At 39.7% G+C, this 24,847-nt stretch overlaps 1 protein-coding gene across 1 annotated transcript; it reads right to left on the bottom strand.

Annotated features, from left to right (window-relative positions):
* Nucleotides 1-1,026: 1,026 nt before the first annotated feature.
* Nucleotides 1,027-23,952, bottom strand: C7 (complement component 7). Its single transcript, XM_010015495.1, has 18 exons — nucleotides 23,817-23,952; nucleotides 23,476-23,531; nucleotides 22,645-22,720; nucleotides 21,570-21,711; nucleotides 20,637-20,778; nucleotides 19,665-19,803; nucleotides 18,967-19,101; nucleotides 17,584-17,827; nucleotides 16,856-16,969; nucleotides 16,293-16,459; nucleotides 15,041-15,269; nucleotides 14,298-14,469; nucleotides 13,841-13,928; nucleotides 12,276-12,408; nucleotides 11,079-11,270; nucleotides 8,599-8,695; nucleotides 3,695-3,879; nucleotides 1,027-1,251 (listed from the first exon to the last, which is right to left on the bottom strand). The coding sequence occupies exons 1-18, from the start codon at nucleotides 23,820-23,822 to the stop codon at nucleotides 1,064-1,066; spliced, it is 2,505 nt and encodes an 834-aa protein (XP_010013797.1). The 5' UTR covers nucleotides 23,823-23,952; the 3' UTR covers nucleotides 1,027-1,063.
* Between the last annotated feature and the right edge of the window lie 895 nt (nucleotides 23,953-24,847).

Here is a 24,847-nt window from a genome sequence, read left to right as displayed (position 1 = left end):
GCTGATAGTATTGCACTTGCTTGATCACCCACTTGTTATACAGCCCTTGCCCTTGTTTGCATCTGAAAATAGTCAGAAGGGATTGGACTATCAGGACAGGTACCTGAACAGATTTGCAGGGTACACCATATGTGAGCAAAGATGTCACCGTCTGACTATGCTAGACAGCATGCCTAGCCGTGTAAGGAAAGAGAGTAAGAGACTTCTTTTATCCAGGAACAGTTGCAGGAGATTGTCCAAAGGTACCTCCAGGATACACTTTCCCTGATAGCTGCCTTTGAGAAAGTTTTGTGTGGTGGAAGGCTTCTGTGTGCAACCATCTGTAAGCAAACCTGTCTTGGCACAAACATAAATGCAACTAGGATACCTGTGCTTACAGATGTAGCTCAAGATGATATAGATGACAATGTAAAATGGTGATTTTCGTTGGTTCAATGGTTCAGTGTACAGGAAACTGCAAACAAAGAAGACTTCTCATTACTTAAAGCTGGCTTTACTATTGATGCACATTGTATTGACCTTTAAGAGCTTCAGGCTCAACAACAGGTTCAATATTGTTCATATTGTTTGCTCCACCGAATAGGACACAGTAGGAAGGAGATACTTTATTAAAAGAGAAGGATCATATGTCTTACTCTGTAAAGATGCTTTTTTTTTTTTTTTTATATCTAAATCTACTCAGTGCATGCACATGTTTGTATGACTTTAAGAAAATTGTATTTACAATGTTAGACAGTATAATCCATCACTAGAAGTGCTACTTTGGCAGTTGCAATTCAGCTATAGTTTCTAATTCTGATGAAAATGTGAAGCAAGCTTGCAGTGTTAAGTCCGGGACCTAAGCAAGAGCCCTGTCATGAGCAGCAGTGGCGAGTGCAGCTCTGCTTCATGAAGAGCCTCCAGCCTGCAGTCAGAGCCCACCAGAAGCAATGCACGCTCTCATCAGCTGCAGAGGACTTCACAGTAGAGTTTATATTTGGTAGAGTTTGAAGTATATCCTGCCCAAGAGTTGACGCATTTTGACGCATCCCGTGACAACAAGCAAAATGAACCATAACATATCTCATTTGCTTTGTACGTCACAGGGCCTTATGCTGACAAGGGTGACAGTCTCCCCCTGGCATCTGAGCCACCCAGCCTCACACTCGGTCATGGTCCGACGGGTAGCGGAGCCACTCACTTCAGCACAGATCTGGATGCCTCCCTCCTTGCATGGCCCATCTTCGTCACAAACACAGCTGTTGGATTGCACTAAGCAAAAGCATACAGGAAAAACACTCAGGATGGCAGCCAACTCAACAGAAACCAGACTAAAATATTCACAGCAAAACTGCAGGATTGACAGCAGTTTTCTGGAGGGTACAAGAAAGTACAAGATAGACACGGCCCTGTGGGAGTGGGTCTAGAGGAGGGCCACAGAAATGATCAGAGAGGTGGAGTACTTCCCTTCTGAGGTCTTGTTGAGAGAGTTGGGGCTGTTCGGTTTGGAGAAGAAAAGGATCAGGGGAGACCTTATTGTGGCCTTTCAGTACTTAAAGAAATACTTATAAGAATCATAGAATGGTTTGGATTGGAAAGGTCCTTAAGATCATCTAGGTTCAACCTCTCTGCCATGGGCAGAAAGATGGGGACAGACCTTTGAGTAGGGCCTGTAGCAATAGGACAAGGGGTAATGGTTTTAAACTAAAAGCAAGCTGATTCAGACTAGATATATTTTTTATGGTGAGTGTAGAGAAACACTGGAACAGGTTTCCCAGGGAGATGGCAGATGTCCCATCTCTGGAAACATTCAAGGTCAGGTTGGACAGGGCTCTAAGAAATGATCTAGTTGAAGATGTCCCTGCTCATTGCAGGGAAGGAGTGGACTAGATGGCTTTTAAAGGTCACTCAGAACCCAAACTATTTTATGGTTTTATAATTTCATGATTTTATGCTTCTACAAGTCTATGATTAAAGGAACAGAAGCCAAGAAGCTGTACTAGAGGATTGGTAAGCTCAGAGAGTTGAGGTTGTTCAGCCTGAAGAAAAGAAGGCTCCAGAGAGAATGTATTGTGGCCTTTCAGTACTTAAAGGGGGCTTTTAAGGAAGATAAGGATAGACTTTTTAGCAGGGTCTGAAGCAACAGGACAAGGGGTAATGGTGTAAAACCAAAAGAAGGTAGATTTAGACTAGATATAAGGAAGAATTTTTTTATAATGAGGGTGGTGAAACACAGGAGCAGGTTGCCAAGAGAGCAGGTTGTCCAGAGATGCTCCATCCCTGGAAACATTCGAGGTCAGTTTGGACAGGGCTTTGAGCAACCTGTCTTTGCTCATTGTGGGGGATTGGAATCCTTTACAGGTACCTTGCAACCCAAACCACTCTATGATTCTATAATTCTTTTCCTAACCGGAACTAACATTAGCTGATATTCAGGTTCAGTGGAAAAAACAGAAGTGGAAACAAGTGGTGCACTGCTGGGGCTTCCTCTGCTTGGAGATGCTGATTGTGCTTGTGGGAAAAGTTCCCTGAGATGTTGCTCTCAAAGTCTTCTCTGATGCTACTACTTGAAACGATTCATACAGCTGCTGTTCCAGAGTCCAGAGAACATGTAAGATGAGCAATCATTCCTACGCTACAAGCTGATCATTCCTACACTTATAACTGTATCTTTATTCACATACACGCAGTTTCACTAAGATCAAAAGATCTAGTACTACAAATAAATGTGTGTAATTTTATCAGTGACAACAGCTAAATAATCAGATAAGAAGAAGGTCCCATCTGAGATTCATTTTTCATAACTATGTCCTTGTTCTGGTATTGTATGTTTTTGGGGTGCTTTTTTTGCCTGTATTTGTCTCTGCTGAAGCTCCAGCCAGTTTTGATTATCTTTTTTTTATTATTTTTCTCTGTTCAACCCTGTTAGACATAATAGGTGAACTCCCTATCAAGTAATCTTTTTTACTTTCAAAATATGACAATAACTGCCTCTATCTGGGGCACTTCTGAAAACCTAATTTAGTTCTTTATCTTCCCATTTCTGGCAACCCTCCATTAAATGCAATGTAGTGTAGGACACTCAGGGAAATTAGATCAGGGAATTTGAAAACTTCCACTGCAGACAGATTGCAAAAGACTGGGACTATTTCCTCTGAGGGAAGAGATATTCACCTTTGATCATAATATGAGAAACTGGAGATAGGCAGTGAAGTACAAAAAAAAGTAAGTGGCTGTCCTAGCTAGTGTAGAATAAGACATTCAATTCCTTGTCACAAGGTACTGCTGATGGGACGACATAGCATAGTTCAGCAAAGGATTCCTGTGGGCAGTAAGGGCTCCCACAATTGCTGTGTTAAGGAACTTAAAACAAGTGGATACAGTAAAGAAAGAGGAGGGCAAGGGTTTCACCCCAGACTTCCAGAGGATCAACAAGGTAACTTGCTTACAGGGACTAGGAATAAGCTTTTCCTGTAGATAGTGCACTGTGTTACAGTATCCTGTGGGGTTTTCTTTTCCATGGTTGGAGATTCCTGCCATGACTGGACATCAGACTGTGGGCTGATGGTTTGAACCAGCTTAGCCATGCTGATGCTTCTGGGAAGAACTGGAGATATCTAGCTTGGATAGACCTACAGCTAATGTGAAACTGGGGAAAAAGATTTCATTTTGGTCATATAACAATTTTGGCTTATAATTGCAAAGAATCTCTTACCATCACATTTTTCCCACAAACGGCACAATCCACATGATATCTCAGCTGCCTGAGGTATTTTGCAGTTTTCTGCATCAGTAAGAGAATATTTTCTGCCCATGCACTCCAAGGCATGCATCTTGCAAACAGTTAAATGTGTGTTTCTCTTGGTTCTTTGATCTGTAGCACAGGTGTCCAAGGAAGGACTGGAAACAAAAGCATGGCTTGAGCTATTTACATGTGCTTTATCTTGGTACCTCTTGAAAAGACCTGAGGAAGTGGAAAACGTTTAGGATCCACTTGCAATTTCCCTGTTCATTGAAGTATATCCTAAGAGTGCATCAAGGGAACCTGAGACATAGACATGTGAATAATTCAGACTCTTTTCTTTTCCACAGGATACTACATGTCAGCAGGGTCAGGATCTGTCCCCTCAAAAGGACAGGAATATTACTTAGTATTTGCCATTTACCTCAGTAGCAATGAGAGCAAGACTTCAGTTAAAGAGTTCAGATCTCCATTATTATCTAATATACTACGTACGTACACATCTAAGTAGATACACAAAAAATATTTCACATACATATAATGATATATACACACAGGCATATATATTAAAATATTTTGTAACTGTTTCTTAATTGCAAGACATTAGAATATACTTAAAGACCTTTTCGCCGCTGTCTTTTAAAAGCCTCAGCTTTTACTAAATAAAATGTTATGATCCAACATCAGAGACCAAAGATATTTCTGGAAATCCTCATATATTTCCACAAAAACTTTATGAAAAATCTGTTCTATTTATGCAGGGAATTTGTTTGTTTACTTCTTGACATTCAGATATTGTTCTAACACCTGCAAAAGCTACAACTTAAACAGTGCTTGCTTTGGGTACAGTTCCAGGAAGTTGCCATCATTTGTGTTTCATGCTTAAGTGTAGGAGGGGAGGAAGCAGCCGTTCCATTATTTTTGGATTTTAATGTTAAATCCCAAGCTTCTCCACTTGTTTTCAATGCAATCAGTGGTATCCATGTGATGTGAAAAAAAAAAAGCCTCTCTGGAGCAGGGCATGTTTGGCATGTCCTGGATGCATAGTACAGCCACAGGTAAGGTGCTGTGCAGGGGAGAGGAGACACACACTCTCAGGGGATGGAGAGCACTGGGATACAGCCCCAAAAGCTTATTTTCAGCACATCTCCTCCTTTTGAGCTCACAAACACTCCCACAGAAACTTTTAGTGTCTAATGGGTCAGTTCTGAGGGTCAGCATCAGCTAAACAGGTGTTTGATGGTGAGGAGAGTCTGACGAGGAGCAGGCAAATGGCCCTAATGAGCTTCAGAAGACTGCCTGAAGGGAAGGGTAACTCCCTGTGAAAGTGGCTTGTCAAAGTATGGAAGATGGACTTCGAAGAAGGAAGCCTAATAAGAAAGTCCTCACTCAAACCTTGCTCATTTGTTGGCCAAGTGCTTAGGGGGTTGGTGTGTTTGTTTGTTTGTTTGTTTCCCTGGGACTTAAGAAGTTGGTTTTGATCTATAAATAGGACACTAAGGAAAAGCGCCTGCTCCAAGCTTTGTGAATGGTTCTCTGAGAGATGGTTCTGAAGACTCTCAAAAGAGCTAACTTTACAGAAAAGCAAATCAAGGAATTAATTCACCTCTTCCCATAGTCAGGCATGTGTTCAGCCATCCCCACCAGGACAGCAGGGCTCCACCACATACTGGTTACTTGAGAAGACAAACACCATCATTTTGAATGCCTCCCACTTTCTTCTTTGTATGCTGAGCATGACATCATTCGGTGTGGGATATCCCTTGGGTCAGTTGAGATTTGTGTCCCTTTCCAATTCCTTGTACACCCCCAGCGTTCTGTCTGATGAGGTGGGGTGAGGAGCAGAAAAGGCCTTGACTCTGTGTAAGCACTGCTCAGCAGTAACTAAACCATACATACCTGTACTATCAACACTGTTTCCAGCACAAATCCAAAACATAGCCCCATACTAGGCACTGTGAAGAAAATTAACCCCAGCCAATATGCAGCACTTAGCATCTGATAAAGGCCAGTGCATTTGTCTGCATTATACTTGTTTACTTGTTTGGCTGCACAGCCCATGAGTGCACTGATTTGTAAAGTGAAAGTTATCCTTACAGACAGGTATAAGAAAAACTACATCTTTAAATATCACCTTCCGTTTGGAAGAACAAGTGTGATCCAGTGAAAGCATCTAATTTGTAATTAAGTTGCTTGTTGTAAGTTGTTCAGAGGCCTTTTTTGCCTGAGTGATAAATCTCAGTATCTGAGTCTTAAGGTCAAAATTTTGTACACAAGGCTGCGTAGTTCAGCTGAAAAGATTAAGGGCAGACACAAGTGCACTAAAAAGCCAGTGGAAATCAACATGTTTAGATGTGTAAGAAAAAGGAGGGTAATCTGTACCCATAAGAGAAATTTGCACCCATTTCAGGGCTGAGAGTATCACAACAGTGCCAGAAAAATTATTAGAGGCAAGAAGACTCTTTCTTTAAAGTGAATGTGGGAAATTCAATTAACTTTTACCTGAAAAAGAAGGCTTGGATAAGAACAAGCTTTTACTAAAGCACATATTTTGAGAAATGGAATAGCATATATAAGTCAGCAAATACCTTCTCTCCCTTTCACCTACAATGAGAGGCAGGCAACTTTTGGTGAAACTGAAAACTGAAAAATTCAACATGCTGTAAATCATTTTAACTTCTGAAATTGTATTCAAGACCATAAGTTTTAATATAAAACAGGCCTAGAACTCTTAGGAGAGACATAGGTGCTACATAAAGCAAAAAAGAAGGGCTAATACTTAAAAATTATCAAATCTCATGTTTCACTGTGGAGCTAGCCTTTAGCTACCAGATATCTGTATTAATACACTAACTGCTCTGACCTCTTCATTTCACAAGGGCAAATTCACACAGAATAGCTGGTGTCTCTTCAAACTGTTAAACTCTCTTTGTCCCTAAAAGATGAGGACTGTGTCTGACTGGAATGGTCCTGACTTTAGTAACTCCTGGGCTGTGCCTGGGAATTATCCTGGAGTTGACCCTTGCCAAAGCTTTACCAGGAGCTGCTTTAGCAGTTTAGAAGTTCTAGTACCCAGAATCATTCTTTCTCTAACTGATGAGGATAGAGGTAGCCTAAGGCACTACATCATGAGCAACAAATCACCCCTCACCAGCCTGTTGGGGTTCTTGTGCTGTCCCGGGAAGTCTCAGTTGCTAGTCTCTTGGAAACTGAAAGGATATATGATGGATCTGATTCCCAAATTCGCTCATGAACTCTTTTTTCCAGCACTCTTCTGAGCAGAGGCTGCTGCCGAAAGTCATTGCCACAGCAGAGCAAGCCAAATTACTTCTGGTCTCTGAGGAAGGACCAAGATCTGCTTACATGCCTCACTTCTACAGCCTTAGAGGCTGGCAGATTGGTCTGCTTTGACAGCTGATGATTTATCCTTCTATTATTAGATGTGTTATTTCAAGACAGAGTTAAATAGATAGCATCAGGTAACAGAAATGACTGTTATCTATCTTCCTGCCATTTTGAACATAATTATAAAAAATAGAAACAGGCAAGTAGTAGATTAATTATAACTGAAGCCTGAATGCATAAGTGAATGTAATTCATTTAACTTCCAAGGCTATTGTGACTCTGCCCAAAGATTTCCCTACCACTGTGGACTCCTCTTCTATGTAACTAATCTTATCACACCCATGAACTAGAGGAGGGGTTGTTTCCTCACTTTAATGAGTTTTGAGGGAAAAAGAGTAGGACCAGATTATTTAAAATATTTAGCTGTTTAAGGGTAGTGATAGTCTTAACAGAGTTACTACAAACCCGACACTTGTCTTTGCATGCAGGACAATGGCCTCAGACCTTGGGAAAGTGTCCAGTGGATCTAAAAAACATGAACTAAGCCTACCAATTTTAATTTTAAAATGTTCAAAGTGTGCTAATTTGGGCTTAGAACCAGTCACCACGCAGGGCATTCTTGAGTTATGTGCCTGATGGAAAGTACACATCCTCTACTAAAAAGTTCTGCTACCTTGAGTCACTTAAGAAGACTTCAAAATTTCTTACACCTACCATGCAAGGGTAAGATAATTTGGTCTGTTATCCTTGGATACCAGTAATCACTTGTTTGGAGTTTCCAGCTGCTCAGCTCCTGCTATGGCATAAACCTGGTCAGATTTCATACCTGGACCTCACACCCACTGTGATGACTTTATAGGAGACTTCATGCAGTCTGTCCAAACCAGACCATCTCTTTGACACGTCTGGCCATCAGCATCAGGTGATGCCAGGAGTCTTGTTACCTCTATGTTTAGCAAAGAACTGAGAGTTACTCATTTCCTTACATTTCTCCTGCATTGCTTATTGCAGAATACAGGTTTAAATCAAACAGGACTGCAGACTCTAGTCTGCGAGTTATGAGGTCAGGAAAGGTGATGTGACTGGTCTGTGCAAACTGCTGTATAAATGGAAGATTAGATTATTATGCCTTTCATAACTCTCCATTCTCTCAGCAAAGAAATCTGTTTTATTTCACTACCTTACTGCTTTGATGGTTTATGTCCCAAGGGCCTCTGTTCTAACTTTTCCTCAATCTTCTAAATCTTAAAAATATCATTTCATCTTTTCCCATCTGTTTCATAGATCAAGTGGAGCTGAAATTATGCCTTCTCCTTCTCTCATTCAACCAAATTCCATCACTGCTAAAACCCACTGACAGCTTTGACAAGGCAGGTAAGTGATGAACAGGACATTGAGTTGTAAAGCAAACAAAATACAATGCCTTCTCATATGAGTAAAGCTTTCTTATCTGTCATGAACTGAAGAATTAAAGAATTTAATTGGTCTTGAATAAAGTGAGAAAGTCATTGCCAAGATCATCCTGTACTTACCCACACTCATAGGGCATTTTGCACACACATTGTGACTGATGTATTTTCTCCCATGGTTGACATTTAGGCTCTGTCACTTCTGGTTTCACACTAGGCACTGAGGTAGAACACAGACAGTGCTATTAAGGGTCAGAAAACAAGAGCTGTTAAAGGTCTTCTCTGAAATTATTCTATCATTTGAGCTTAAAAGGCACTGAATTATACAACCATGACATAAAGTCACATCCCGCATGTTCATTAAAAATATCTACTGCATGGATAGATTCAACACTATTAAAAAGATACGATTCACTTTGCAAAGTTACTGTTACATGATTTATCCACAAGTCATGAGTCAGATGGAAGGAAACAAGTACTATGTTCAAGCTTAAACATCCACCTAATTTCTGCAGCAGCTGTTTGTCTCTGCTGAACATAGCAGTGCTGAATCCTAGCTGGTAACAGCTTTATCATTAGGTTTCAGAGTTACTGGCTTCACTTCTGTCACTAAGAAAGCTAAGGCTCCAAAGTCTTATGTAGAAACGTGAGCCTGAATATCTTTACATTACTGATGGTAATGCAAACTACAAGTTCCATCATTCATCCTCAATCTGCACAAACTTTAAAAACAAGAACAATAGTGATTCTTGGGGAATTTTCATCACAGGAAATGTATTATTCTTTGAGTGCTGGGTTGTATTTCAAGCTTGAAAATTAAATCAGCCTTTGCTAAACATTCTTCTGGAGAATTCTGTAGGAAGTAATGGCAAGACCTTGCTAAATCTGTATAGACACACTTTCTGAGAAAGTTTTATCCTGATTTGTGTTTTAGATTATGTGTCTGTAGCTTTCTACTTTAACATACAAATTAGATACTCCTGAATATTGTTGCCTATAAAAAAAAACAAAAACAAAACCAAAAACAAAAACAAAAAAAAACCAACACAAGCATTTTCCTATGGATTAAGACTTGCTAAGTAAAAAAGACAGGATTGCAATACAGACAGCAGGCATAAATCTGCCTTTATGCAGAGGGGAAATTTCCACCGAAAGTCACTGCATTGTCTCCATCCCTGGGGCTGTTGGTTGCATAGCTGACTGTTACTGACACTATTGCTGACTAAATATTCTCATCTAAATATATGTGTGCCACTGCGTCTGTGTATACACATCTTCTAAAGTTTTACCCTTCTTAGCTCATATTTCTTGGAGTTTTTAGCTGTTGTTCTAATCTAATTGTTGTCCCTCTTTTTCAAAAAAAAACCAAAACAAAACAACCCTTTTGTACTAATGTAATGATCCCATACAGCCAGGCACAAGCTCTTTCTAAAGATGGAAGCATTTGAAACTGTTTCTAATCATTAACTGCAATTTGGATACAGGATGTAACAAAAAATGATGAAAAATCACTTGCTAAGGCTAAGCCTAGGGAGTAATTGGCAACAGTACTTCAGTGCTGGCACTTTACCACTTCAGCAGCAGTGAGCTGTTTAAGTACAGCTATGTTATTCCTTATGAAATCCTTTAAGCTTCATGTGGATATGACACAGCAGCAGATGACTTACACTGGAAGTCTCACAGGGTCACTGCCTTTTGAGGTCTAAGCCTGTCACCTGCCTCTTCCCTGGGTGAGGCAACCTCAGGCAGCAGTTGTCTGATAAGAAGATGGACATGAAACGTAGGACACATGCCTAGTCTTCTACAGCAGTGGCTGTTTTCCTCAAGCAAGGGTTTCCCCAGGGGTGTAAGAACATTTGGGACTTTGTGTGAAAATGTGGCTGGCTTGAAACAGCAAGCTGCTTGGATGCCTGTATATCACTGATCAGCATCATAGGAGTGCTCAAGAGAAAGCCTCATCTGCCTTCCACAGCTGGAAAGGATGACTTAGAGATGCTGTATGGTATATAGCCCACTTCCCTCTCTGCTAGTGCTTGCCAGTATCAATACAGAGCTTAAACAGCTGTTACATTGACCTTGAAGCAACATTTTCCCATTGCTTCCAGTTCCTGGAGATTTACTCGGTATCAGCTGCACGAATGTCATATGTGCAAAAGGAGTCATCTGGCTCTGTCCTTATCTACCATGAGATGCTGTGGTGCATAGATCAGCATCTTCCAGATAGAAAATCCATATCTCTAAGGTGCAGCTTACATGGTAGCAGTGTTAAACAACATGGGTGGAGGTTAAAGAATACTTAGGAAGCAGAATAGGCAGCACACATCCCAGGCAATCTCTTAAAATATTCTTAGAGACAATACTTAATAGCAATAGGGGAGTGGGAAGCAAAAAGCTGTAAGAAAACCTCACAAGAAATGTCTTACGTCATCTTTTTTGAACAGGCCACAGTAAACACACACCCACATTTTCTGTGCTTTCTGCTGTAAGTATAGCTTCTCTATTGCTATATCAGCTACAGCTCTGTCTATAACTTAGCTACATAAGCCATAGTCTGTCCAGGAAAGAAACTCCTGCATTGCACTTGAAGGAGTGCAGTGTCTTACCTGGTTTCTTGCACTGGATAGTCTTCAAAGCAGGAGACCACTTGAGACTGGGCTCGCACAAAATGGAGTGTGCCCCTTCTAAGTGCATTCCATGTGGACAAGACAGAGTTATTCTCTCACCGATCTCATACGCAGGTTTCCACGGCTCTCCTTGCAAGCCTCCCTCAAGGATTGGAAGGAGACAAGTAGTTTCTAAAAATTGAAGCATTTGAGATAGCCACAGTGAATCAGTGTACTGCAGAAAGCAGTCATGTAATTTACCTTCTCCTAAATTTCTTAACAAATTGAATTGTAAGATTAGCTGATTTTCCTATAGAAACTTATTAATCATGTTAGTACAGGATACTAACTCATCATACCAGCCAAACATGCAACACAAGGGACAGTGACAAAATCTCCTACTGCCTGCAGGTCCAACCCTAGCTTGAGAAGGGTTTCTCTGTTCTTAGGACCCATGCTTCTGTTGAGTATTCATACTAGAATGTAACACCCTAGTAGACAGAGGTCATACATACAGGACCCTGGGAGACTGTGTACTGATAGGAAAAAAGGTGGCATTTAAACAGTGTGGGTTAGCATCTATAGGCTGTCAGTCCTGACTGGAAGGAGGAAAGGATGGTGTTGAACTGCAGGTCTGAAAATTCCCAGGTCTATATGATCACACTCAAAGTTGACTCAAAAATAAAATGTGCAAGAAAAAAAAGAAACCCTGATGGTTACGGACCAAGTTAGAGTAAAAGAGAGAAGTGGGGAGATCATCCAAAATATAAAATGATCCTTCGAGTTGTGTTCTTTCAACAAGGTGGTTATTTGAGAACTCTGGGGTTCCTCAGTGCTGCCTCCTGAACCTTTTCCTCAGGTGGCTTTAGATATAGACTCATTTCCATGCATCTTGGATATAGTCACAGGACTAGATTAAGCAGTAAGTTTGTTTCTACAGGAAGTAATTCCTGGACTGGAATTTAGTCTCCCTCACTTCCAGCCTTCCTTAAAACCAGACTTTCTGGCATGTTTCTATTTCAGTATTACAATATCTGGATTCAAAATAAGTCAATTTAGACCTGATTATGTCTAGTGAACTGGGAAATGCAGGCATGTGTTTTTCCCCCATTGTTGCTGGAAAGCAGATGTTCATAAATGTTCCACTGGAATTCAGGAATGGAGTTGTATTTCAAATCAAGAGTCAGTTAGACATACCCAGGCAATATCTCTCTCCAACTTGCCACTGTAAATTACTGCCACACTTCGCAATGGGATCACCAACAAGAGAATACCCGTGTCTGCAAGCATAAACAATGCTTTTCCCAACAGGGTGTAAGTTTTCAGCATTCTGAAACAAAAGGAACAGGTGAAATTTTGGATACACTATCTAAGAACCACCAGCAGTGTTGAACTCCCTCTGATTCTGGAATGCAGTGGCTGAGGGCAGCAAGAAGTATTATTGCCATTCTTCAATGCACTGATAAGAGTGTCTGGAATACTGTAGGCAATTCTGGTCACATAGCCAGTAAATGTGGTAAAAATGGAGATGATGCTGCTAATAAGTTGGTAGAATACAGAGTATTTGGGCTATCTCCCTTAGCGAAGGGAGGGTTAGAGTTGAAGATATCCTGTGACAGGGGTCCTGCAGTGCTACATCAGTGGTGGAACAGTGCTATCCTGACAGTCTATGAACTGACTGCAAATATGGCTGTTGTCAAGCATTAGTGGGGGAACATAAGCTCTTGAACAGTCTTCCAGGGGTATCTGTGGAGAGTATATGGCTTTGCTAATTCTTAGGATGGCATGTTATCAGCTTAATTATCACATTATTAGCACGTTATCACATTAACCTAAAAGTAACCTAAAGGTTAATGTGATACGGTCACTCAAAAGAGTCGGACTTGAAGATGCAAGTCTTTTCTTACTTTATACCCCACTTTCTTCTAAGGAGACATCTTAGGAAAAATTGAGACTACTCCACAAATTGCAGGGTTTTTCCTTTAGTGTGTGAACCAAAAATAGCAGTATAGAAGACAGCTATTGATTTGACAGCCCCAAAAAATCACTGGCAATAGAGGGAGCACAAAATTTTGGATCTTGCCTCAGGTCAAAGCTGTGTAGAGGCAACTAATGGATTTTGAACCAATCCTTTTATGTATTTATTGAGCAAAAAGATTCTAGGCAGACTCATAACACAGAGAAGGCATAATCCATTCATCCAGGGGAAGATTTAGTCTCCCTTATTAAACAGGCCCAAGTTACCGTCAGACAAATATCTTGCCAGATTACAGTTTTCCCAGCGAACAAGAAAGTGCAACGGTGAGTTACAGGGTGTGCAGTGAAAATTACTGAAATCTGTTTTTAATCTCGCTATGGATTTGCTGGATGACCTTGGACAGTTTACTTTCACTACTGGGTTTTTTTTTCTCTAGTTTCCTGCACTTTATATGTAATTCATGCAGCTCAGAAAAATTGTAATGTGCGTATAGGGTATAGGACAGGTAGATTACTTTTATCTGTAGGTACCATTGTCCAGGAAAGCACAGATTTTGTTCTGGTTTTTAAGATGAGGTTTTTTGCTTTTATTTTTAGTAGGAAGTCTTGGCCAATATTAAGTAAACTTCAGCCAGGGACAAATGCTGAAAGAGTTGCTATACAAGAGCTCTGATATTAAACTTACCAAGATAAATACAAATTTACAAGTGAAAATCTGTATTAACTTCAATAGAGACATTGCAAATAGAGATAGGAAAGCTAACAGAGTAATAGAAATAACTTACTTGAACAAATCCATTTTCCAAGAGAGGAGGAGGTGAACAGAACTCTGTAGGAGTTACGGATAAATCAAAACAGTGTGGTTCAATCAAGCTATGAATCAAGCAAAAGTACAATTTAGTTTGAATTTAGTTTCCCTTCCTTTCAAAATTCTACACTTTTCAGTGAAGCCCAAGACTATTATGCATTGCATTTACATGATAATTATACTTAAACTGGGAACTGCCAGGTTACCTGAGACACTGCCAAATAGAATGGAGTCAAGTTTACCAGCTTTTACTCAATTTTCTTCTCTTACCTTGTATCAGATTCACAGCTGCTGAATTTCATTTTGTTTCAACTTAAATATGAAAGCTCAGTAAGTGATCTCCTCCCTGAGTTCAATAGCTTATGCACCCTTCTGAAACAGATTTTTAAATCTTTCTGCAGCTGTGTTCCAAATGGTTTTGTTTTTCTGCTTACCGAAAATGCTGCAACTCCTCATCTTCACATGATCTGCTTTCATGTTGCTCTCCTATGCAGGCCTTCCCGCCACCACTTGGGGAGGGGTTGTTGCAGCTCCGACTCCTTGATTTTCTTCCCCCTGAACACGGACTCCAGGAAGACCAGCAGCTCCAGTGTCCATCAACAACACCTATGCAACATTTGGGAATATTTCATATTAGCCAATCTGTAGGTGGTGTAAAGGCACAGGCTGTTCAAAGCTAGTGATGGTCCAAACAGGGCCCTTACAGAGAATTCCAAGTTGCAATGATCTAATCTCGCACCTTTTCCCAGCTGCCTTTTACGTAGGTATAATTCTACAGAGGCTATATGTTATCAGAGTCTTAGGGAACATAAAAATAGCTATCAGCTGCAACTGATTACAAAATTTAAAGCAAAAATTTTTAAAGTTACTGATACTCATTTAGTATATGTACTTATTTCTAGAAGGTTACATTTTGAGCAGTTAGTATTGTCCACTGCATCTAAGAATAATAAAACCAATTCTTTGTTAGGTATTGTTTGGACAGGTTAAAACTCAGGTTTCGCATGACACTCTCTACCCGTGCTGTATGTCTGCAGTGATACCTAGCCCAAGCAGACACTGCACATTAGCCACTTATTCAGGTTGTGCACATCTGTTTGTTGGGACAAACAGACCTCAGAAGCAGGAGAGCACACTTTGCCACTTCTAAACTCTCACAGGTTTGAAGAGTGCTAACCTGGCTGATCTTGCATGAGAGTTCCCAGCTCACAAGCTGCTCCAAAGGTGTAAGGCTTGCAGTAACACATGCACTGAGTTCCTTCCACAGCTGCCTCACCACCATTCTGGCAAGGCTGACATTTGCAGGGATCATTTTCAGCCATATATTCTTCAATGGCTTGTTTTAGGTAATGTTTTTTGACTGAGGAGCAGGGCACTTCCTTTACCAGCTCGTATAATGGTGTTAGCTACACACAGTAGAGAAACATTAATGTTAAATAGTTACAATTGGGATAATACAAGTTTATAAGCACATTTCATCATGCAAAATAATTTGTGATGCATGCTCCTGCCCATGGGGGTTGACAGATGCTCTAATTTGCTATCTAGTTAGCTAGAATCTTATGGTAGTATTTCATACCAGCCTTTTGCCAAAAAGTCAGCCCTGCTTAACAGCATCCCTTAAAGCTAGCAGTGGATTAATCATGTTTAAACATATTTGAGCTATGATATTATGGTTGAGATAGAAGTGTAACACAGACCACCAATGTACAGTAACCCAAATTCTCACACAGCTGTTCCTAGCCCAAGAAGCTGAACATTTAAGCAATCCATCATGATATTTCATTGAGAAGTGACTGAAGGTAGCAATAAGTGAAAACATTTTGCATTTCTCTTGCCTATTTTATGATATTCTGTGCTTTAACATTTAATTGAAAACTTTCTGTCAGACATCTTTTGGGTTTATACCAGTCTTCAGTACGTGGTCAGTTCCCAAAATGGACACAGACAAGGCAGCAGTGAATATGGCCATGCCCAACTTGGAAGTGTCTGGCTCCCAGAATCCCATTACACTAAACTTCTGGACGAAGAGAGAAGGAGGATGGATAAAAGCGGCACAAAGTTGGCAAGCTGAGTGGAAGCCACACTGAAGTGCCAATACGTACTTCAGGAAATGGGCTATCTCAAATCTCAAATCTGTCTTTCCCCAATGCAATTGTGACCCTCTATTCTTAAGCAGAACTCCCCTGTAGTCACAGAAGGCTGGTAAGATTGTAGGTATTGATCTGCTAAATGACTTAGATTTGAGATACAGCTGATTACTTTAACCTCATGGAATTTTCCTCCTGTGAACTTTTCTTTTTTACAAAGTGATCTGAAAACAAAATTATTGCAGACTACAGCTTGATTAATCACCAGTTATAGCTTAATCATTTCTCCCCTTGAGGTGATCCCAACTGCTCGTCTTTTCTTCAGGAAAATAGCCTTACCTTTTGTTTAGTTACTCTGGGATAGTCTGTCACTGATCCGGCCCAAAAGGAGTATCTCTGACTATTGCCAGCAGGATTATTCAGCTCTAGATAACTAAGGCCAGCAACAGCACCTGGGCTTCCTCCTTCTATGTAGGGGACTCCTTTAATCTTATTACCACTGCTTCCTGTAGAATCAGGATGAAAAATACAGAAATTGCTATATTTACAAATGGAAATAGAAACAGTACATGCAAAAAAATTAGGGAAAGGACTCATTAGTGCAGATCAACCACCTGTGCCTGGATCAAGAGCTCCTACATTGATAACAAGTAAGAACTATGTGTTTTTTTAGGTATCTTGGCAGCTCTGACTTAGGGAGTCCTGGAAAGTACCAGATACTGGGAAAGCATTAGCAATGATTGATGAGTGCTGGAGAGACACGCATTTGGCGTCTGGGTTCAGTGCGTTAAGATAAAGAGTTCAAAAAAGCTATGAACACCTGCTCCTCATTTTGACAGCTGCTTACAAGGAGATGAAAGATGGAGACATGACAGCTACACAAGTCACTGTTGAACACTTACCTGAAGAAGTCTGTAGCAGTTCATCCAGTTTGGAGCACTTCACTTTCTTCTTTTTCACAATGAATGCATTCCAGCCTGATGTGGTGCAGTCGTACATGTCTGTTATGCTCATACCTGCAGATAATTCATTCTTTAACCAATATTGTACACAGAAAGTGTGTTGGATTAATTTCCAAGTTTCCCATTGACTTGAGAGGTCATGAAGTATTATGCCTAAATCAGAAGGCAACCAACTAGCGCATCCTGCTAGAGAAATAGGAGGTGTATCTGGAAAACGCTTATTTTTTCTTTTATCTCGTTTCTCAGCAGTCCCTAATTCTACAGTACTGCTCCACACTGGGTACCATCATACCTGGTGCTCTGGTGTTTGCTCTGTTTGTAATTTATTCTGCTTTACACAGAATATCCAACCTTCATCTCCAAGCAGCTCTTAAGATGTAACATTATTTAAGATTTAGGCTGGCACTAGAATTCAAGTTAAGCCTGAATAAGTTCTGAACCAACTACCAAATCTTTGCTATTCTGAGCACAGCAGTTCAGAGATGTGGATCTAGAACTTAATGTTGTGGTTTGAGCGCATTTTCTAATCTACTTTCTTTTGCCTGTGAATATAATGTGGTGAGTGACAGATGTCTTTGATTTTAGACACTAGCTGGCAGAACATGCAAATAAATTTTTATTCTTGTTTATTCACTTAGATGCTTGTATCAAATACTCTAGTACTCTACCTTCTGCTTTCATTTTGTCAGTATCCATATAAAAAATAACTTTGTAATGTCCTCCTAGAGATCCAGAGTGTAAGAAATGAGTCCCAAAATGTTCTATAAGTCTTCGGTAGACATTGTACTCATAGATGACTGGAAGGTTGGCAAGCTCCCTCCAGAAGGGCTCCGCAAGAGTAAGAAATTCTGGGCGGTTGTTAATAAACTGAGCAACTTCCACACTGTTCTCAACAACCATCAGCTGCTTACTCTGGGGAAAAGAAAAGATGTCAGTCATGCCCCATATTATTATCAGGGTGGTTCCTACTATTCAGATGACATGCACGTTATATTGGCTACTAATCAACAGCTTATACAGAGCTGTTAGATGTATCTAAGCAACGTGGTGATTGGAAAAAAAAACCAAACCCCACTCTGAAAATAGGAAATACCTTTTGAATCTTCATTTATAATTACTGCATCATCTTTATTTTTCTCCTATGTGCTGGAAAACTAGCATAAGGACAAATAAGAAAGCAAAATATCATTCTTCAAAGCTAATGGTGGTTTCCTACACCAGGAGCCTGACAGTAGCAGGTTAACAAGCCTTGTCTGAAAGCAAATCAGAGGCAGCAGAGAGGTCTTCTTTGTACCTTGTTTTGTCTGGAGGAGCCTTTCTTTGAAAGGAGCTCTAGCTGAATTATAAAATCCTATGTCTGCCTATCCCATATTCTTCACCTTAGCTTCTCAAAGTTGCTTTTGAACTTTGTTATAGTAAGTCTCAAAATGTATCATTGTTAGTGCAGTAAAATGAACTTCTCTTCCATCAGCTTTGGGGCCATAAAATATATGGATTTATTACTTGATTTTATTTGCTGTAAGATAGAGATTGTACTTCATAATTGAGAGTTACTCTCAAATTATTTATTTAATGCTCCTTTTTTGTATAAGTCAAAAGTATAAGCACTGTGACCTCCTGGATGTTTAAAACAGAAATCTTAATGGGTTTCTATTAGTGGAAAATGAATTAAAAAACAAATTCACTTTAATCACAGATGCTGACAGAGGTAATAAGGGGAAAAAAGGCAGTAAATCATTAAACAAAAATGCAAAAGATTAACTAATTATAAGAAGAAGTCATTATTTTTCTTCCTCAAATAGGGATGAAAACAGATAGTAAATAAATAAATTACTAGTAGAGAGGTAAAAAGAGAAAGTAAAAACAACAGTCGACACTTCTTAATTAATTATAAAGTTTTTATGAGATTTTTATTGTCATGCACTTTGTGCCAGAAATATCTGGATAAAATAAATACCTGCATCTCACTACAAAAATACATAAAAAGAAGATGAAAATATTTATGAAAAATACTAAGCCATGGTGACAATGTATATATACCACATACATACCTTTTGGCTGTGTTGTAGAATTTTATTCTGTGAATTACTGTGCCCTCTGTTTGATTTTTCATACCTCTCTGTGTGTTTCATATAAGACCAGCTGCTGTTGAAAAACTCATAACTGAAATCATTCTGAATTTTAACCTAGAATATGAAAGATAGATAGAATTCTGTATAAAGGGTTTCATGAAGGATGTTAAAAATGATAATTTATAGAGTAAAGCAAGCCTTTCCTGATGCAAAAAATACGATGTGTTTTTCAGGCTGAATCCATTTCAGATTTCATGAAAAGTACTGAACAGTATTGGAAAAGCATCACATATATATATTTATATATTAATCATATACATTATGAAGTAAAGTACATTAAGGATTGCATGGCATGCTTTTGATACATGTGAGGCAACCCAAATCTCTGAGACAGTGACTTCAAAGTATCTCTCTGGAAGATCTCGACAAAGCCTTGTGCACATATAAAAATCCCATCCAATGACATATCTCATCCAATAATATTTTTTTCCCCTTTTGTTCTAGCAAGATATACACCAGTTTGAATTTAAAAATATTAAGTGACTGCAGAGAAGAAACAGGTGTCATTCAGCTGAATTTAGGGAAACCTATCTAGCAAGAGACCCTACAAGCTTTGCATTACTCTCCTCATTTTAATCATGACTCTAAATACAAAGCTGTGCTTAATGGAAACATACCTGAAAAGTATAAGCAAGAACGCTTTCACTCAGCCTGTAGTATTCTCTCCTATCGCTACTGAAGACCTTTCTGCACTGTCCTCCAAAGCTTTTTGTATGAATGACTCTTCCCCTAGTCTCACCAGTAATAGCATCAAAACTATGAAAAGAAAAACATGAAAATCAGTAAGACAGAAAGGTAGCAAATTATTTTACAGGAAACAGAAATTGCAAAGCCATTATAACTGAATGCTGTGTCTTCAGATAAAGATCACAAGCTAATTTACCCAAGAAAGGGGGATATCAACTGATAGACTTCTATACCTGCAGAACTGCAACGTGCAGAGCATATTACAGTATGGAAAGCAAAATGTTGCTTTTTATTTGTCAACAAAAATGAATACATATCATATCTCTTAACATTAAGACATTCATATGTATCACAACTGATTTTATTAAGTTTAATTAAGCAACACCACACATAAACAACAAGGCTTCCATTCCAAAATGTTTTCGTTTTTTTATTGTTATATCTCAATTATATTGCATAACAAGTGACACGACTACCCTAAAGAAACTTAAGATAATTATTTTGCTAGGTTGTGAATGGGATATATAAACAGAAATCCGTAAGGACCCACAGTACTAAATGAAACAGCAAGGAAGAAGAATAATGAGCATTGCTAGCTCATTTTTTCCATGCTGATCATCATGTGGTATTGGTTGACATTTCATTTCATATCTTGAAAGATGTTTTTGAATAGCAGGAGTGAAAGATAAAAAGCTTTATTCTGTGCTTCAGATCAAAGGGTCTGCACATCCTGGCTGCACTGAGCCATTAGCAAGATGGAAGCCATTGTACTGAACACTTTTGCATATGGAACGTTTTACCATAAGCCCAGGAAGCCTATCTGTACAGCCAGAGCTTGTAAATACTACAAAAATGTAAATGCACTTGGCACCAGTACTACTGAGCCTAGCACAGAACATTACCCTGTTCCTGTAAGTTCTGAATTCGGAGGGGTTTTATCAATATCACATACAGTCTTCTTCTCTTCACATTGATCTTCATCTGCACCATCCTCCTCACAATCCTGATCTCCATTGCATACAAGAGATCTGCTAATGCACTGACCTAAATCAGAACAAAAATGCACAGGGAAATAAGTGTTAGTTCATTTAAAAATAAATCACCAAAATCAAAGCAAAAGTTCCACTTATCTACTACATTAATTAGCTTCTTCACTCTCATGGTGAACAGTCTGCGCCCAGGAGGCTTGTGAAGCAACAGTAAATGTAGACATAAAGAAATGCTGTATAGCACACTTGAGGGAACCACAGCCATTTGGGGCTTATTATATATTAATAAAACAGTTCTAGATTTATTTCCTGAGCTTTCACCTTTTGACCCCATCACTTGCGATTAACTATGATTATCTCTCTGGTAACACCAAAACATGTTTATCATGTTCCTCTGTGATAAACATCTAACAACTGAGACAGTGTGCTTTTTTGTGAAGGTAATGGAAGCTGCTTGGATATAAGGACTATTCTAGGGAGCATCAGTTTCCACAACCCAGGTGATTTCCAAGATATTTGTATATAGCTTCACTTTAAACAATCACATCTAAGGTTGCATTCCTTAATTACCTTCTTATAAGGTCTCTGGGTCAAATAAGTAAGGCAGAACGACTTAGAGAGGCTACCAGAGCTGCAGCATATTATCTGCAAAGCTCTACAGCACTCCAGATGAATTAAAAACATGCATAGTTGAGGACAGAAAAAAGGAAACATCCTTCTAAATCAAATTCATATATAGGTCAAGGGTTCTACAAAGCCATTGCCCATTTATTAAAGTTAAAAGATAGTAGTATTATCTTCTTAACTTTATGTCCAGAAAATGCTGAAAAAGATCTTGGATCGTACCTGAGTAACACCTGAAACGATCACCACAGCCATCCTCTGTTGGGCATCCTCTTGTGGTGGTGCATGGCCTTGTTTCAAAGGCATCCCCAGAGCAGGGGGCTCCCCCATACTGGCCATAAACTGCTACTGTCCGTCTCCGAATCTGAATGCAAATCAAGAGAGAACTCAGAAATCTAAATGCAAAGCAGTAACAGTTTACTACTGTCAAGACAATGCTACTAGTCTACTGTTGTAAGGAAATCAGACATTCACGTTTTTTTCTGAGAACAACCACACTTGCTATTACCATGGTATGGTAACAAGTTAATAGAAAGACAACTATTTTATCTATAAGGACTCTAGACTGATGCACAAGCTTGGTTGTTCTGTCCAAAAATATGATATGTAACTGAAACCAAGAGAAAGCTGCTGACAAATCTCAGTTTTGTTTTACATTTTTAATAGGACCAACCATTCCTGATATGAATTTGCTAGAGTTCTTCAAAGTAAACAGTGTCATTAAGGAAGACAATTAACAAGTGGGATACTTGTTGCTTCTACAAAGAGTAAGCACTGTCTCATGGCACAGCTTCAATTTTGACTAATTCGTCCCTAATTGATGCAACATCAAAGTAAATGAGAAAGAAAATCAAAAGCAAGTATCTTGCACAACAAGAGAGTTTCACTGTAAAAATAATCATTCTGTTTTCATTGAATATAATACTCTGCAACCAACTATTCTTTCCTTGAGATGTGACACCACTAATGAAAAATCAGCAGAAATGGTACAAACCAGCATCAGTGGAGGAATATCTCTATTAAATGAACAGCTGAGTCAAGCTTTTTGGAACTATCACCAAAATAAAAAGTGCACAAATTATTTCACAACACTAATATCATAGCTTTGAAAGGGAATATATTTGGGACAGACTGGAGGATTTCCCTTCTGAGTTCTTTGTTCTTCAACCTTCCTGTTCTGCTGGGGCTTTTGCCTGACACCGGGTTTGGGGTTTTAAAGATACAGACTCCTTAATTACTGGGAAAAAAGCATAAGTTTATGAAGTCATGAGTACAGAATAGGAATGTTCATCTATACCTGTTTTTGAGTACAGCCATTGCACTCAGACCAAGGGCCAAAAGAATTCCAGCGGCAGTGGACTGGAGAGGAAGGGCTGCTCCAGGAGTATTTTTTGAATTAAAAAAAAAAAAGAGAGAGAATGAAATATTATCAGGGATTTCCATCCCTAAGAATTAGTGCAAGCCTTCCCTAAACAGCAAAGCAGACCTACAGTAACAATTAGGGGTATGATCAGGCTTCCTCTAAAACCACTTGGATTTGCTTTCCAGGTGTATGAGTGCAGTCAGACCCAGCTTGTGCTTTCCAGTCACTGAGGAGAAGAAACTAGGCACATTTACCTAGCCTGGAGATCAGCAAGGACTTTGTGCAACCATAATACAAGCTTCAAAAACCAGCTTCACACGGCAAAGCAGGGAGCCAACAGACCACATCTGGGGATGGGAGGGAGCTGCCAGGGGCTGTGTGTGCCATGGCGTGCAGCAAACGTTCCCACAGCAGCTCTCAAACAGCCGGTTTGCCAATAGGAAACACTGAAGGTGCCCCCAGGATCGGGGCTGCCTGGGGTAAACTGTGCTGTGTTTCACATATGTGCACTGCTGTGGCTCACACCACTGCTTCCTGCTCTTCTTCTGATGGGCAGCTGACTACTCTGGGCAGAGCTGAGGGACACCGTAATGCCTCACTCTTGTGACCATTGATGGCAGAGGCAGTCCTCATATCAGTGTCTTCTCTCCCAGGATATATATCTGTAGACCCGTTTGAGCCCTGCTCCATGTCAAGCACCAGAAGCTGTCTGTTAAATTACACATGCTTAGTCTTCAGCATGTAATTTACTAAAGAAATGTTCACCTGGAAAAAGTTGAAAAGAAGCCTGACACTTCCAGCAACAGAAAAATTCCCAGCACCTGAAAAAAGAGGAGCAAAAGCAAACTTACTTTCTGCTTTTTCCATTATCTCATGCAGCTGTTCTAACTTTCTGCAATCTTTACACTCATCATCTTAAGAAATAAAGGAGAGTGTAATGTTTATTTTCTTCAGCTTCTTTGTGCAAGCTGTTGTTTTTTATCTCTTCTTTCTCGCAATATTACCCAATTGCATTTTCAGCTAAGTATTTCTCCATATAAATTAATATTTCATTGCACTTGTCATATTCACTTCATCAGTATGAATTAAGTAAGCAATTGTCTTACCTTCATGTTAGATGAAATACTTGGATATCCAGCAATTACCAGGGAAAATGCACTTCCACTCAACTCAGCAGCCAAAGGAGTCAGTCAGTCTGTCTGCTACTGTATGTCTTTTCTCACTCTGCCTTGCTTTTCTGCTCTTCGTTCCCTAAAAAGGCTGAATATTGCCAAGGACATTTAATCTTAACCCATCTAGTCCTCTCCAGGGACACAGCCTGCTTTGGGAGTTGCTCAGGGTTTTTAAGGCACATAAATCAAGGCCTGGATGTACTGGCTGGGGCTGGCACAAAGCTGTGAAGAGCACTTACTGGAAGAACAATCATTTTTTCCTTATCTTCTCTCTCACAGTTTTTTTCCTCTGAACAAGACTTTTCAGAGATCCCAGGCCAGTCCTGGTTACATACTCTGCACCACAGCTGAGCCCCAGCTTCTGTAAGAAGTAGGAATTAAGCTGATGTTGTTACAGTTTAATTTTGATCATGCAATCTTCTGTCTCCACTTCTGCAGCAATGCTGATTTTTGTGTATCAGTTCTCACACTGAAATCAGCTTATGGATCTGAATACAAGTTTAGGCAAATTCTGCCTAATGGTCCTGCCGTGAAAAACTTCCTCAGGTCATACACAGCCCCCAGTTCTAGTGACAAATCAACAGCTGGCTTTATGCAGGGATGCCCCTGAAGTGTAAGAGCACTCCATTTTCTCTTTCCTCACCCTGATATGCTCTTTTATTTTTTCTTTTGACATTTTTTCACTTTCCGGAGTTGGTCCATTACAGTACGAGCAAGAAAATGCCATTGCTGAGAAAATTTACATTAATTTATCCTAATGGATCCTGGATGAAGCCCTCATGGAAAAGCAGCGCCCCTATTCGAAAGCTCTTTATATATTACATCTCAGATACTACATCTATTTTGTACAGTTTAACACAGTCCTCAGAAAACTAAGTGCTTCATGTCACAGCATTACATAACTTTTAAGCCCTGCACTCTTTTGACATGGTCTCCTTTCCTTAAGGGGTGCCCAGATCTTGGGC

Source organism: Nestor notabilis, unplaced genomic scaffold (assembly GCF_000696875.1).
Source record: "Nestor notabilis isolate BGI_N333 unplaced genomic scaffold, ASM69687v1 scaffold8285, whole genome shotgun sequence".
NCBI classification, from domain to species: Eukaryota; Metazoa; Chordata; class Aves; order Psittaciformes; family Psittacidae; genus Nestor; species Nestor notabilis.
Note: the sequence above shows the minus strand (reverse complement) of the source record. Positions and strands in the feature narration are given on the sequence as shown.